The following is a 16,032-nucleotide window of genomic DNA, read 5'->3' as shown; positions in this document are numbered from 1 at the left end:
GTAAGAATGGTTTTAAAAAAACGATTAACATCATTACAAGAATACTGTAGCAGGTGCAAGCTTCAGAGAACTTCCTGTGGTATCTACAACCCTCTGTCATTGGTGTCTTTATTACACACAGAAACAAGACGTTTCTATAATTATACGGGCAGAAACCCACATCTGAGTGTGTATTGAATTTCCAGTCCTGTAGATGTACAGGAAAAAATTACTGTCTGTCTCACCTACTCTTCGGAATTGCGTATAAGTGTATCTATAAACACAAGGGAGCTACAGCCGCCTTCAAGAAGTTTGCAGTAATTCCTGGGTCCTCCCTGTGGGCTTGGTCAACAGGCACAGCAGATTGGCACCCAGTAAATCATGCCCAATCAATATTTTAACCCAAAAAAGCAAAAACCCTTCCCTAGTAATCAGGTCCGGATTGAGAATTAAAATAGGCCCTGGCATTTCAGGTACACAGAGGCCCAATCAGCCCACATAGAGGCCCAATCAGCCCCTCACCAGCCCACTATATACGACACCTTATAGCAGCCCCTCTGGCATTTGCCAGAACCCACAGAATGACAGTCCGGGCCTGCTAGTAATTAAAAACATTTTTAAACTCTTCCACTTCACAAGGGATGGTGATATGTGTCCAAAACTTCACTTTGCACACTCCGCTTGTGTTAAAAATCCATAACTGATCTTTCTAATTTTGTCTGCGTGTGTATTTTATTATCTTATTGCTCATGAGCTCCCATGGGTATCATTCCAATAAACCATAATCCAAATGGCACTCGCATGAATAGCAATGATGCTTTCAGATTGCAGCAAACATTTCAGGGGCAATACCCCTTCTTTAAATGCTTCAGAGGTATAATTCCTGCTTTTATCCCCTAAGACGTACTCTGACACGTTTAGTTTTATTTTTTAATTCCTCATAAATAGCCCCAGTTACATCAACAACACATTTGGGTCTATTAAGTAAAGTGTGATGCTTCTCCTGGTCTGACCAAAGTTTGCCTCAGTTCGTCAGGTATATTTTCAAAACACAAAACACTCCTTTACCAGATAGTTATAGGGGTCGCACCGCTCGTAGGGTCTCCAAAAACTTCTCCCCGCAAAGGAAGATGCAGGCAGCGCTGATGCACATTTTCCCTAGCTTCTCGTTCCCTAGCTTCCAGTTCTCATTCCTTCTCATATCTGAAAGTAGGTTCCTCCACATTGCAGAAAAGCACACACACAGTGTGCAACTAAAACTTTCTTTAACCTTGTATGGTATTTGCTAATAAGAAGCTTTGAAGAATTAATGATCATTAATGATCAGTGTTGTGCACAGTTTTATAGGGATGGTTCACCTTCAGGTAAACTTTTAGTGGGTTATATGATATCCTGTACTAAGAAAGATTTCAGTTTTATTATTTTTTATAATTTTTTTAAAGTGCCTTCCTCTTCTGACTCCTTCACCCATCAGCCAAAAAACGATTCTATATAAGTTCTGTTTTGTTATTTTTTTATTACTTATCTTTCTATTTCGACCCTCCTCTATTCAAATACCGGCCTCTCTTTCAAACCACTGCCTGATTGCTAGGTTAAATTAGACCCTAGTAACTAGATAGCTGCTGAAATCACAAACTGGAGCTCTGCTGAATAAAAAAACAAAATAATCCAAAAGCCGCAAATAATAAAAAAATTAAGACCAATTTCAAATTGTCTCACAATAGCGCTCTCTACATCATACTATCATTTAACGGTGAACAACCCATTTAATGGCCAAGCACTATTAGTGTACATTTTTACATGTTTTAACATTATAACAACAAAATCTAAATGTAAAATCAACTTAACATTAGTGTCCACTTGTTAACCTAGAAATGGAAATTGCACAGACGTAGCATGGATGATCGGCTGCATATTGCACGGAAAACATTGTAAGTTCAGCTTCTACTTGGCGCTTCATGTTACGGTCCCTTTCCCTACTAACGTCATCAGTTCCTTGAACAAATATTTCCATACAGCCAGTTCCTTCCATTCTACCTTCAAGTTGTTCACTGCTATCACCTCTAAGCACTTACAGATATTCCTGTTTACCACACTGCTCCATCTGTGCCAGCTTATTGTTTGACAGAGCCTTACATAAGAAATCAGTGCTGCTTCAACACACCAAGTGAAAATATATAGTAACACAGTAAGTAAGGTTGAAAAAAGACACATGTCCATCAAGTTCAACCTTTTAGTTTTTTTTTTTAATCTGCCTAACTGCTAGTTCATCCAGAGGAAGGCAAAAAAAAACCCATCTGAAGCCTCTCCAATTTGCCTCAGAGGGGGAGAAAATTCCTTCCTGACTCCAAAATGGCAATCGGACTAGTCCCTTGATCAACTTGTACTATGAGCTATCTCCCATAACTCTGTATTCCTTCACTTGCTAAAAAGCCATCCAACCCCTTCTTAAAGCTATCTAATGTATCAGCCTGTACAACTGATTCAGGGAGAGAATTCCACATCTTCACAGCTCTCACTGTAAAAAACCCCTTCCCAATATGTAGGCGTGAACATCCCCAATGTGGCCAGTCTTTCCTCATAGCTGAGATTTTCAATACCCTTTACCAGCTTAGTTGCCCTTCTCTGTACCCTCTCTAATACAATAATGTCCTGTTTGAGTGATGGAGACCAAAACTGTATGGCATATTCTAGATGGGGCCTAACCAGTGCTCTATACAGTGGAAGAATGACACCCTCCTCCAGTGACTCTATGCCCCTTTTAATACAGCTCAAGACCTTATTTGCCCTTGATGCTGCTGACTGGCATTTATCTATTATATATTTATAGAATTCCTTACCAAGTAAAACAAGGTTACTTGTTTTGTGTTTAAGAAGTGCTGCATTCAAAGGTTATTGCATGGTTGACCATAATGACCACTGAAACCTTTAAATTAAATTAATCCAGTTGGTGTAAGAAAGATAGGGCAGCACCCATTCATTTGACCAATCCAAAATATGGATATAAATAGGACCTATGTAGAAGACAACCTATGGCAATTTTTTTAGACTGAAAGCCCTTTTGGGCCATCTTTACCTCTTGTGTTGGTTATTTTGTATGTAATCTGCAGATAACTGATAAGATCTTTAGCAATTCTTCAAAACGTATCTGTTATCTACTGTGTATCCTGTGCTTGAATGGCTACACAGCAGCCTGTTTATAGAAGTTATACTTGTTTGATTCTCTCCTCCTTGCTTGATTTATACGAGAACTACACAGTTGTAATAACGATCGCTTACCCTGGTGGTCCAGTGGTGTGCCCTCTGGCATGTGGGGGTGTCCACCACATTCGTTTCAATTCTGTGTCCGGTTCCCCTATGGTGCAATTCCTGGTTTATGTGCCGGCGTGATGATGTCATCACGCATTGGCACGAGATTCAAAACTATAAAAGGGGAATTCAGCGTTTGGCAAGTTGCCCGTTGTTAGGTTCTATTTGTAAAGTTCCTAGGTGCCTGATTCTATCTGTTATTACTGGTTTGATCCTTGCCTGACTTTTTGACTATTCTGATCCTCTCCAATCCTGACCTTTGCCTGCCTGATTACTCTGACCTCTCCAATCCTGATCCTGCCTGCTTGTGACTACTCTGACCTCTCCAATCCTGATCCTGCCTGCTTGTGACTACTCTGACCTCTCCAATCCGACCTTTGCCAGTCCACTCACTATTCTACATTCTCCTATACTGATTTCGGCCTGTCTGATGATTCTCGGCTTGTGCTGGCCCGGCCTGCCTGTTCCTGGTGGTGTTCTTCCTTCCAGTATCATGGTGAAACCATTGTGACCCTTTGCTCGTCCAGAACTGTTAGCTTTGCTCCTCTCTCAAATAAGACCTGGCGGCATCAGACTAGCCGAGGGCTCCTCCCGAGGTGAAAGGCGGCGGTTATAGGCAGAAGTGAGAGCCGTGACCAGGGAGCTTAGCTTGGGTTCTGGATATAGGGTGCTGAACGTGATAACAGTGTTACCATTCCCCAATCACACACATCTCTGCCAAAAGGTTAGATACTGCAAGAGAAAAAACTGAATATTCTAAAACCCTAGTAACTGAATGCATCGACCTATTATGATTCCTAAAACAAAGAATCTGTCACAAGTAACAGTTATCCATAAAGCGTGTACAGAAAATTAATATCTCATAATGAAAGATTGTATATAATGAATTTAATGATTATATTCATTTGGCTACTGTTACTTTCTACGAATATCTATCTGCCATTGGCACTGCATTTAGAGATGTGACTACAGGGGGCACCAGGGTTGCAACCAAACCTCAGGCCAGGGAAGACCCTTTGAACACAAATTCTCATTGTACAATGAGAAATATATACAGCCTTCTTTTAGATAGGCAATATAGGAAGACAGCATGTATCAAGCAGTTTTAAGCAGAATAGGTCTAGGTACAGCATTGTAGAAGGAAAGTGAGTCTACTACAAGCTACAGAGGGATAGCAGAGTTCAAAGGCAAAGTTTACACAATAAAGCATGCCTACTTATTTGCCATTAGCACTGTAAGCACAGGTCACAGGGATTGCAACCAAGTCCATTAGAGCATAAATTTGCATTGTACAACCCAACATGGAATGCAGAGGAATACAGCAGGCTTGAAGCAGTGGAATTAATAATCTGGTGGTAACGAGTTTACAAACAGGAGGGGAACTGGGTCCAAAGTTTGAACCACAAAATTAAGAGAGGATTCCAGATCCAAGAGAAAACATTTGTTGCACATGTGGCTTTCTGACTGCAGTGGTGTCACCAAACGTTTTGACATAATATATACTGGTAGCAGGAAACCAAACATTGTGTTATAAAAAAATGTGTCCTACAACAACAAGAAGTGTTCTAGCTTTTTTAAAAGAAAACTATACCCCTCCGAATAAAACAGCTCATATGTAAAACCCTGCTTCATGTAAATAAACTATTATCATAATAACATACTTTTTTAGTAGTACGTGCCATTGGGTAATCATGAATTGAAAATTGCCATTTTAAAAATTAAGGGCCGCCCCCTGGGAACCTAGTAGTGATGTGCTAGTTGGGATTTTCCCCGCCCGCCACCCAACCTCCCTCAGCCGCCCGACTTCTAGGTTCCTTTTATAGACCCACACCGCCCCGCCGATGATGTCACAAAAGGGGCGGTGTGAGCAGGGGTGCGTCTATAAAAGTTCAACCCAAAAGTCGTAAGCCAGCATTTGTAAGGTTGCGACAGGGAGAGCAGTCAGAAGAGCTAAACCCACACCTGCCCGAAACCCAGAGAGGGGGGTGCGAGGTCGGCGCGAACCCGCCCGACCCGCACATCACTAGATCCTAGGATTCACGGTGCACACAATCAAACCATACATGTTAGATTACATGAGCCAATTAAAGGAGTTCTGTCTTTTGCTCCCACAAGTCTTCCTGTTAGAGTTGTAGTATTTCTGGTCAGGTGATCTCTGAGGCAGCACACAGACCATCACGAAATTGTGGTTCAAGGTAAGAGATGTCCAGTTTGGTAAGATTCTTTAAAATGCCAATTAATTTGATATAAACTATCTGTTGCTTAACCATTAATTTTGGGGGTGTAGTTTTCCTTTAATGCTTGTGTTGCTCCCAAACTCTTTTTACAATTGAATGTGGCTCACAGATAAAAAAAGGTTGAGTACATCTCACTGGTGCAATGCAAGTGCTCTGGTTTTATTTTTTGAGACTTTGGTGGTGTCATAGTGTGTGTGTTTGAGTGTACTTTGCCCACCCAAGGAACACAGAGTAGCAGAAGAAAAATGGTGGTGCTGCTCTCCCCCAGCATAATACCTGGGTTGGTTAGTTTTTCAGAAGAGACAACTCAGTGGGGTGCATACAAATTGGCAATTTGTTCTAAAATGCTAGAATTAGAATGCTGTATTAATAATGTTATAATAACATCCCAAAAGTGCAAGCCAGCACTCTCTACTTGTTTTTATGAGGAGGTGACCAGAAACATGAACCTTGGGGCTACAGTGTATGTGATTTACTCAGATGGTGGTACCACATAGAAGGTTACTGATAAAATGAAGCAATGTTAGCCTTGAACATTTTTATTTAAAATTGGATAGAGAAATGTCTGCGGATAGATTACAAAGAGTGGTGATAATTAGAACATTTTGCCGTGGAACCAGTGTTAATAGAGTACCTCATGGTCATGTAAATGAGGGAAAACTTAAAATCAGGGGATGTAAAATGGGAGTTCTACTGTATATGTTGCAGCAAATACATTACATTACACAAGCCCAGGGAAGCATAATAAAATAAAATAAAGTTGATATATTGTCCTACACATGAGCCCAGTGTATAGTTTATGTGCCATGTGTTAGGAAATGTTGGGGGGAAGCTGGTTACCCCAAAAAAATGTAAGCTCTTTTGCAGCCTATCACCCTGAAAAAAGGAAAAGACGCCAGCGTTTTTTTGGGTCTTAGCTGGCGAAGTAAAATAGTGAATTTGTGCAGTAATGTCCCTTCACTAGAGTGCAACTCCGCCTTGCGATTGAGTGTAAATGAGCATCAGCGTCAGTCTCTTTCGCTAGCGAAGTTACGGCTGCGCCCGATAGTAAATTGGTGAAATTCCATAATGACGTCACGCTGGCAAATTTTCACCAGCGTTAGTCACTTTGTCCTTTAATAAATTTGCCCCATAGTTGGGTTCACCAACCTTCAATCCACTGTTACAGGACCATGGTACACTCAAACTTTTGTTTTTCTATATGTGCTGCAAGCAAAATAAGCAGTTTTTTTTCTTACTACAGGTATAGGACCTGTTGTCCAGAATAATGAGGATCTGGGGTTTTCCGGATAACGGATCTTTCTGTAATTTGGATCTTCATTCCTTAAAGGGCAAGTCAACCCCAAAATAAAAATCTGCCTAATAAAAGAAAACATACTTCTAAGCAACTTTGCAATATACATTAATTTGAAATTTTCTATGGTTTTTGAGTTATTTGTTTATGTTTTGCTTTTGAAAGCAGTGTTTGTCTCTTTCTATTCTCTGTCCTGATGTCTAAGACTGTTGATACAATGTAAGACAAGACTGTTGCAACATTGTTTAAAAAGTAACAACTGGGAGCTAAGCATATGCTGCTTTCAAAAGCAATTGTTTTCACAAATAACTTTAAAAGTACTGAACATTTGTAATACATGTATACTGGAAATGTGCTTAGAATTATGTTTTCTTTTATTAGGCAATTTTTTTATTTTGGGTTTGACTTGCCCTTTAGGTCTGCTAGAAAATCATTTAAATATTAAATAAATCCAATATGCTGGTTCTGCTTTCAATAAGGATTAATTATATCTTAGTTCGGATGAAGTACAGGGTACTGTTTTATAATTACACAGAAAAAGAAAATATTTTTTACAAATTTGGATTATTTGGATAACATGTAGTCTACGGGAGCCTTTCCGTAATTTGGGGGCTTTCTGAATAACAGGTTTCCAGATAACGTATCCCATACCTGTATTACGAGTGCTCTATACATTCCTACTTATACGGCCACACCCAATACAGTATCAACACAACAAAAGCACTGTCGGAGCTGATAAGGAGCTCTGGCCAGGCTGCAGTCAGATAATGGCTGTTTTGGCGAGGCTTAAACTGAAAATGAAGGTATACTTGCCTTTTAAGACAAAGATGTGGTATAATGGGCTGTGGCAAAGCTGCAAGAGATGCCAACAGGGACACACACTAGAGTACAGCAGTGTGTCGGCAGCAATAACTAGGAGTAACCTACCATGCCTTTGTAAGCTATTTTAAGCAGGGCTCTCTGTTGCTATATTTGTTCTGTAACCCTTTCAAACCTTGATAAATTGCTAAAAGTTATAAATTACTGTTTGTTATAAGTGTATAGCACTGCGTTACTTGCTGGTGCTATACAAATAAATAATATTGATTAATGAGTCTATCCGAGAAATCAATTGTGACAACCCATTTCCCCAGGGGCTTATCTAACAAAATGTCACTAGTAACTCTACTGCTGTACCGATCCTATTATCTCTAGCTCTAGATCTGTGATGGCCAATATAGTTGCCCAGTGCCATGGGAATCTTCTGAACATCAAAGTTTCAAACAGTGTTATGTACTTTCCTCTTTTACAATTATGCGAACTTGCCCCAAACCTTTCATCTTCTTAATTACCCATAGGTCAATGCATTCCTATGCATTATGTAAGTGATGTAACCACATAATATCATAATAGAGCTATAATAATTTCTATCTGCAATCATTAGGGAGGTTAATTATAGACATCTTAGACATGGATACTTCATTGTATGGCACATAATATCCCAGAATGCATGCTAGAAATAATGTAGCAGCAATATTGTATGTAATATCGCACAACACACAGCAGGATAAATGAGTATACATTTTATATATACAAAACTACTAGATCTGATCTCAAATAAAAGCTTAGATCTTTCTGTATTTAATATTGATCTGTTGCAGATCACCATCCTATCTCTTTTTCCATCTCACGCACTCACTATTCTCATTCTCCTGGACTTATCTGTACATACTGTTGATCATTCTGTTCTAATGCAAATTCTCCATTCACTTGGTATCCAGGATAGAGCTGCATCCTGAGAGTGCTCCTTCTCTGTTACTTTTGCAAACAAATCCTCTCCCCCGTTCATCTTAGTGTGGGGGTGCTTCTGGGTTCTGTACTTGGTCCTCTGTTGTTCTCCTTGTACACTCTTTAGGAGAATTTATATCTTCATTCAGCTTTAAATATCACCTGTACGCCGATGACATCCATATATATTTAGACACCCCTTCACTAACCACTAACGTTCAGACCCAGATCTCAGACTGCCTAGTAGCTATCTCTTCCTGAAAGAACCAATGCCACGTCAAGCTCAACTTAGCCAAAGCTGAGCTCATGGGGTAAAATTTAGCCCATCTCTTCCTTTTACTATTACTACTATTACTAATGATGGCATGACCATTAACCATGTTAACTCAGCACGCTGCTTGGGGGTCATCTTTGACCAGTCTCTATCCTTCTCTTATCGTATTAATACTACTGCCAATACTGCAATATAGCCAAGATACACCCCTTTTTTCAGAAACAACAGCCAAAACACTAATCCATGTCCTTGTCCTATACCAGGGCTGTCCAAATGGCGGCCCGCAGGCCGCATTCTTTGGCCCCCCAGATGCTGTGTCTGTTTACCATATGTAAACTTTAAAAGGTATCACTACAGGGATAAACTGGTCCCTACATTGTTTAAACCTCAAATTCAGACTATAATCCCCTGTATTGTTCACACCTGAGATCCAGACTGAAACTGCCCACATTGTTTAAAATGGGGAGTGGCCAACACTGACTTCCATTATCGGCCCTCCCGAACATAGGCCAGTAAAATTTTGGCCCTCGGTACTACAGAACTTGGACAGCACTATCCTATATCATTTAGACTATTACAATCTCCTACTACTCCTACAGGTCTTCCTGACTCCCATTTCTCTCCTCTCCAATCAATCTTAAACGCCAAACTTCCAGGATGTTCCTGCTCTCTCCTAAGAAGGAACCATTCAACCCCAACTAAAATCCTTAACATAGCTGCCTATTAAGCAGAAGATAAAATATAAAACCCTTCTGCAAACATTCAAAGCCCTTCACTCTCTGCTACTCATTACATTTCTTTTACTTGTCTCACTGTACATTCCTGGCTTTCTTCTCCTCTTAAAGCAAGCTTTCTTTTCACACCATCCACATTCACTGGCCACCTCTCGTCTCAAACCTTTTTTGTCTTGCTGCTCCTTACCTCTGGAATTCCATCCATGAATTGCTCCGTAAGGAACCCTCGGACATATAGACAAATAGCAGGGGACCTTTTTACCCATAAAGTGGATCACCGTACCAGAGGCCACCCCTTTAGACTAGAAGAAAAGAACTTTCATTTGAAGCAACGTAGGGGGTTCTTCACAGTCAGGACAGTGAGGTTGTGGAATGCACTGCCGGGTGATGTTGTGATGCTGATTCAGTTAATGCCTTTAAGAATGGCTTGGATGATTTTTTGGACAGACAGAATATCAAAGGATATTGTGATACTAAGCTCTATAGTTAGTATAGATATGGGTATATATAATTTATGTGAAAGTAGGGAGGGGTGTGTGTATGGATGCTGGGTTTTCATTTGGAGGGGTTGAACTTGATGGACTTTGTCTTTTTTCAACCCAACTTAACTATGTAACTATGTAATATTATGATAGATATTAAAAAAGGTTATTTTTCTCTTTAAGGGCGAATCCTCCCTTTAATATAATATTTCTTTAATCAACATACAGTGCCGGTGGCACAGGCAATAAGATATAATTACCCATCTGATGCCTTGGATGCAGCTGTGAATATCCACTCTCTGCTCCAGCTGAATCTCATAGGAGTAAGTCCTGAAGAAGTGCATCTTGTTCCTGTGCCTCATACCAGAGGGACTGCACAGCTGCTGCCCGATTATTCTCATTCACAGATCCCACAGGGAGGGTTCAGGGAGAGAAAGAAGAATGGAAAATAATCCTGCCCAGCAAGTCAGTCTCATATTAGCAACAGAAATGATGGTGGTATCAACTGCAGGTCACACTATATTGGCCCCTTCATGTAAAAGAAGAAGGGGGCACAAGAGAGTATAAAGTTGCTGCAGAGATTGCCATTGTGAACTGCCACTTAAAGGTACAGAAGAAATCCAGTGGCCCCAGCATGGGGTTATTGTGATTCAAAGTGGGTGAATCCAGTGGATGGGCAGGGTGCCTGGTGGGGAGCATAGTCCTTGCCATTCAGGCTGCATCTTGAAGCAGAAAAGGTGCGACTGCCAGTTTCTGTGCCCAGTCCTGCTGCAAGTCTCCTTCTTCCTTAATCCTGAGGAGTTCCCTGCTGATTCATTTCAACGTGCGCCCCCTAGCGAGGAGCAGTGAAAGAGACCGGTGAGAAGTGAAAGGCGCAGTTTATAACAGCAGCGGGGAGGGATCTGTTCAGTCAGCGGCAGCGCCCGGGGCTAAAATACGCGCTACTGACGCACTAGGTCTCCTCGCGGTTGTCTGTGTGTTGGGACGATTGTAGGAACCGAGCAAAGAGCACAACAAGCCCGAGGCATAGGGTGTGTGTAAGTGTGTGTGTGTAAGTGTGTGTGTGCCAGCGCCTCAGCCAATGGAAAGTGCGCAGGATTCCCCACAGCGGCAGCAAGTCCCGGACTAGTGTCAGTCAGCCTGGGGAGGGACCAATTACTGACAGGAAAACAAACTCCATCTCTCTCCACAATGGCCAGGTGCACTGTCTAACTCTAAGCTCCCACATCAGTGCCTACAGCTTGCCATAGACTCCTTTTTCATTGTATTAATACTGAAATGATCCAGTTAAGCTGCAATTCAGTTTAGTGGCAATTCAATTTTGACCACTCAGGCATATTTTAAATGTATATTTTTGAGGGTTATTTTTTTGCTGTTCCGTGCTTCTCTGTTTCCGCCGCGGCGCACTCCAGGGTCGCCAGTAGGGATGTCGCGGACTGTTCGGCGGCGAACTTGTTTGCGCGAACATCGGCTGTTCGCGTCCGCCGCAAGTTCGCGAACGTCGCGCGACGTTCGCCAATAGGCGTTCGCGTCAAAATCGTTCGACCATTCGACCATTCGATCGCTAAAATCGAACGATTTTCGGATGTTCGAAGTTCGCGAACTGTTCGCGAACGCCGTTCGCGAACACCGGCAAAAAATGCGAACAGTTATCGGCGGTTCGCTACATCCCTAGTCGCCAGGTCTAATTTTCAAAACCAGCCAAGGTCAGCTACAAAACCAGCCCAAAACTAGCCACGAGGCACTTCAAAGGCCTATACTATAGGCCCATCTCCAAGGGCCGCCTCCAATTTGGATTGACAGTTTAATATACGCAACTGATTGGTTACGTTTCATTTAAATATGATTGTGTGTTAAATGTTTATTTAGCCTATGGCACGAAACGCATAAGGCCTCTGTTGTGATGTTTTTGTTTCAATAAACTAACTTTTTCACTACATCTATTTTTGGAGTGTGATCCAGTTTGTGCCAGCCCATCACTATTTTTCTATTCACTACATTGCCTTCCTGAGCTTAAAGTTTGGGGTTTGTGCAGCTGGATGCCCCGGTTGCTTGGGTAAATTAATCCCAAAATCACTGCCCAATGCATAGGCACTGAACATTTTTCTATATATACTGTATAACCCAGCTACAAAACCAGCCCAAAACTAGCCAAGAGGCACTTCAAAGGTAGCCCAAAATAACACAATATGTGCAGATAAATGAATCTATGTGAAAATACTTCTTTTACCATTTTTACTGATTTTCACATTTTTCCGTGAAGCAAAATGGGAAAGATTCTCCCCCTTCACCAGGGGCGTAACTACAGACAGGGCCGCCATTAGAAATCACGGAGCCCCATACAATAACATTTTCGCCCACACTAGCGCCCAAGCCCCACCCCAGATCCCGCCCACTCCACCCAAGCCCCACTCCATCCAAGCCCCACTCCATACTGCCCAAATACCACACAGACATCAGCACACATACAAGTTATAAAAAGCTATTGATGGTCAGGGCCCCCCTTATAAGTTAAAAAAAGAAACATTGGTGCCAGGGCCCCCCTTACAAGTTAAAAAAAAATTGGGGCTCAAAATTATTTTTTTTTTTTAAAAGCATTGGTGCCAGGGCCCCCCTTGCAAGTTAAAAAAAATTGGGGCCCGAAATTTTTTTTAAAAAAAAAAAAAACATTGGTGGCAGCGGCCTATAGAATATTAAAATAATGCATTGGTGGCCAGGGGATTAAAAAAAAACAAAAAAAAAACCCCACATTGGTGTTCAGTAGAATTGAACTCGTGGCTTCAGCACTTCAACTTCGCCTCCTTTCGTGACTTTGGGTCTTTTCGCAGCTTCAGGACTTCAATTTCGGCTATTTTCGTGACTTTGTGTCTTTTCCCGCTTCAGGACTTCGGTTTCGGCTATTTTCGTGACTTGGGTCTTTTCGCTACTTTGGGAGTTCGGCTGTTTTCGCGGCTTCGGGTCCTTCGGCTGCAGCACTGCCAGGCCCCCCCTTCATGCCTGGGCCCAGGACACTTGTCCCCCTGTCCCCCCCTGATGGCGGCCCTGACTACAGAAGGGGGATCAGGAGGTATAGGGGCCCCATGAGGCCCGAATACATATACAATTTCAATAAATAATGGTAAAAAATTTAGCCTATATACATTTTGGTGGCCAGCAGATTTTTGCCCCAAAATTGTCTGAAATAGAGGAAAGTAACTGGAAAATGTGAGAATACAGAGCCCATTATTCTAACTCCCAACTTCTACACAAGTCAGTCCCATTGCATGCTGGATATTGTAGTCTTACAATAAACTTGGCAAATTGTTAAACAAAAACTACATTACCCAACATGCACTGGGAGTTGGAGGCTTGGCACATTAGGGCTAGAAAAAAAAACTTTGGCTGGTTTCCAAAGTAAAAACCAGCCAAAGACCCAAAAAGTAGCCCAAATCAGTACCTTGGCAAGTTTGTACTTTCAAAACCTGCCAGGGCTTTAAATTAGTAGCCCGATTTGGCTGGAAACCCGCCAACCTGGCAACCCTGGAAGAAACCCAGCTGTAGAGGGGAATCAGGGGCGTGGCTACACACAGGCAACAAGGCATAGTTATGAAGACATATCAAGAAACATGTCACTGTGGCTACAGTGCATGCGCTTAACCTTGTGATTTGCTGAGATTGTACAGGGACAGGTAGTTCTGTCAGAAGTAGCCTGGCTCTTTGATTGTCAATGCGAAAATATTTTCAATTTTTTCCATTAGCCCCATGTGTTACTAGATGAAGTGGAATTTCCAACTTTTCTGTAAAATAAATTCCAGTCTTCCTTTATTTTTATCACTTATTTACCCTAGTAATATTATAAAATAACATTTTTACAGATGGGCCTGGTACACACATCATGTACAGTCCACATTTTATACACACTAGGGTTGGTGTTGCCACCTGGCTGGTATTTTACCAGCCTGGCCGGTAAAAATGATGGTTGATCCCAATGTTATTAAGAGGGGGAAAAGATAAATATATAGGAAGGCTGGTATTTTTTTAGGGTTGATTTAGTCAGAGTGAAATTCTGATAGGACAGTGGTAGTGGTATAACTACTATACAGCTGTGACTGGTTGGGGTGGGTCTGCTCTGTGGTATTTTGTCTCCCCAGTAACCTCTGCCACTGCAGCCCTCCCAAAACAGGGGCAATATAGGGGTGTGTGCTGCCCAGCAGAGGCCTTTCCGTTGCAACCTCCCCCTTGTCCCGTGAGCTTCATTTTTCAGCATCAGAGGGGGAGGCAAGGAGGGGCCCCGTACCTGTTGCAGTCTCTACACTAGAAGGGCTGAAATTCCAATTTAAAAATGAGACTTTTCAGCTCTTAAAGTTACCAGGAGTTACTTTATGCCGCCCCTGGAAACACACAGAGTGCTGCTGCTGCTGCTTGAGGCAAGAATCCCAACTTTCCTAGAAGACCTATCAGAAGAGGAACATGTCTTTTAGCCCTCGCCTGGTAAAATGTTCAAACCTGCACTCAAGTTCAGTTGAGGCCTCAGATATTGCAAGTTCTTTTATAGATGAACTTCTGCGCATGTAGAACATATTCACTCCCTGGCCAGAATCAAACTTAGAACCCCAGCTCTGCAAGGCAGAAGCGCTAACCACTGAACCGATGTATACTAAAATAATGATTGATCTCTTAACACAGTCATTTTGAATTTTGGGTGTGTCTTGTCCATGCCTGTTCTGCCTCAGCCAAACGGTATTCTCCTATGATCCCATGGTAACAGAATAACCATATCATGTAGTATTTGGAAGTAATATAGTTTGTGTCAGACCCCTTTACCCCCCACCACTACCACTTTCCAATGCAGTAGCAGATATTGTCCAGCAGCCATATAATCGTTATCAGAAAAAGCGTCAGTGCTGCTCTGGGACCTTTATGTCAGTACTGCCAATATAGTGCTCCATTTGCATCCACTTACAACTCAATCATTTCAAACTTTTACCAATCTCTCAGTATCCCTCCTATAGTGAACAACAGCAGGTGGATCACAAAGCAAAGTAATCATTTCTGACAATCCACCAATTATCAGAACAAAATGTGAACAAAGTTTTCTAAGGCCAGCCGTAGGCAGATAGGCTAAAGCAGCCTGCTTTACTGCACTCTCTAAATGTACAAATCTTTTTTAATTCCTTATTCTAACCTGCACCACAACTTCCATTCCCTTCTTTCTAGATGTCTACTTTAAAAGCAAAATTGATGCTATAAGAAATGGAAATGCTTTGCCTTGTCCTGTACACTTCCGTTCCCACTGAATACAACTTTTCCCAATAACTGTACTGTACTTATTGAGGCTAGAATCGGCTGATATCTTCTTGAACTAGAAAAAAACTTGAATTCTAATTTACTATTCGACCCTTAATAAAGCTGCCCCTGAATGTTTCATGGTAATCCCAATGGTCTTTAATACTGGAGAAAATAATTTTAGTATTAGTAGGGATGCACCAAATCCAGGATTCTGTCTTTTTCAGTAGGATTCTGATTCAGACAAATCCAAGTGCCTGGCCAAAACTAATCTGAATCCTAAAAATCATTTGACGTTTTGTCAGATAAATAAGGAAGTAAAAACACGTTTGTGACCATTAATATTTCTTTTGTGTGTGTTTTAAGGGAGGTTAGACATTGCAGGCTCTGTGCAGGTTTATTACCTGTTTGCTGGTGACGTAATTTACGCTGCGTATTGACAATCAGTCCTGCTACATTTTGCATGTAAATTGCTTGGCTTTTTTTCACAAAAGTTTAATTAAATTCTTCCAAGCTGAATTGTGGGGAATGAGAAAAAACTGTATTTACGCTCAACCAGACGTTTTTAAAAACGCCCTGTAAATATCACCCCTTGTGACCTCGCCCTTAATGCTGCCTCTTAATAGATAAACCATCCTTCAGTGCTCTGCCTGTTGGACAGTACTATCCTTTAACATTGCCTCTCTATAGC

The 16,032-nt window shown here is 41.6% G+C and overlaps 1 protein-coding gene across 1 annotated transcript in view; it reads right to left on the bottom strand.

The window, feature by feature from the left end:
- LOC108709885 (rap guanine nucleotide exchange factor 3) overlaps positions 1–11,157 on the bottom strand; it is a 49,786-nt gene extending 38,629 nt beyond the window's left edge. The window contains exon 1 of the mRNA XM_018250118.2: positions 10,337–11,157. Within this exon, the coding sequence (XP_018105607.1) occupies positions 10,337–10,477 (141 nt within the window). The 5' untranslated portion in view covers positions 10,478–11,157. The remainder of the gene's footprint in view (positions 1–10,336) is intronic.
- Positions 11,158–16,032: the final 4,875 nt, after the last annotated feature.

The sequence above is a fragment of the Xenopus laevis genome, chromosome 2S, assembly GCF_017654675.1.
Source record: "Xenopus laevis strain J_2021 chromosome 2S, Xenopus_laevis_v10.1, whole genome shotgun sequence".
Taxonomy (NCBI): Eukaryota; Metazoa; Chordata; class Amphibia; order Anura; family Pipidae; genus Xenopus; species Xenopus laevis.
Note: the sequence above shows the minus strand (reverse complement) of the source record. Positions and strands in the feature narration are given on the sequence as shown.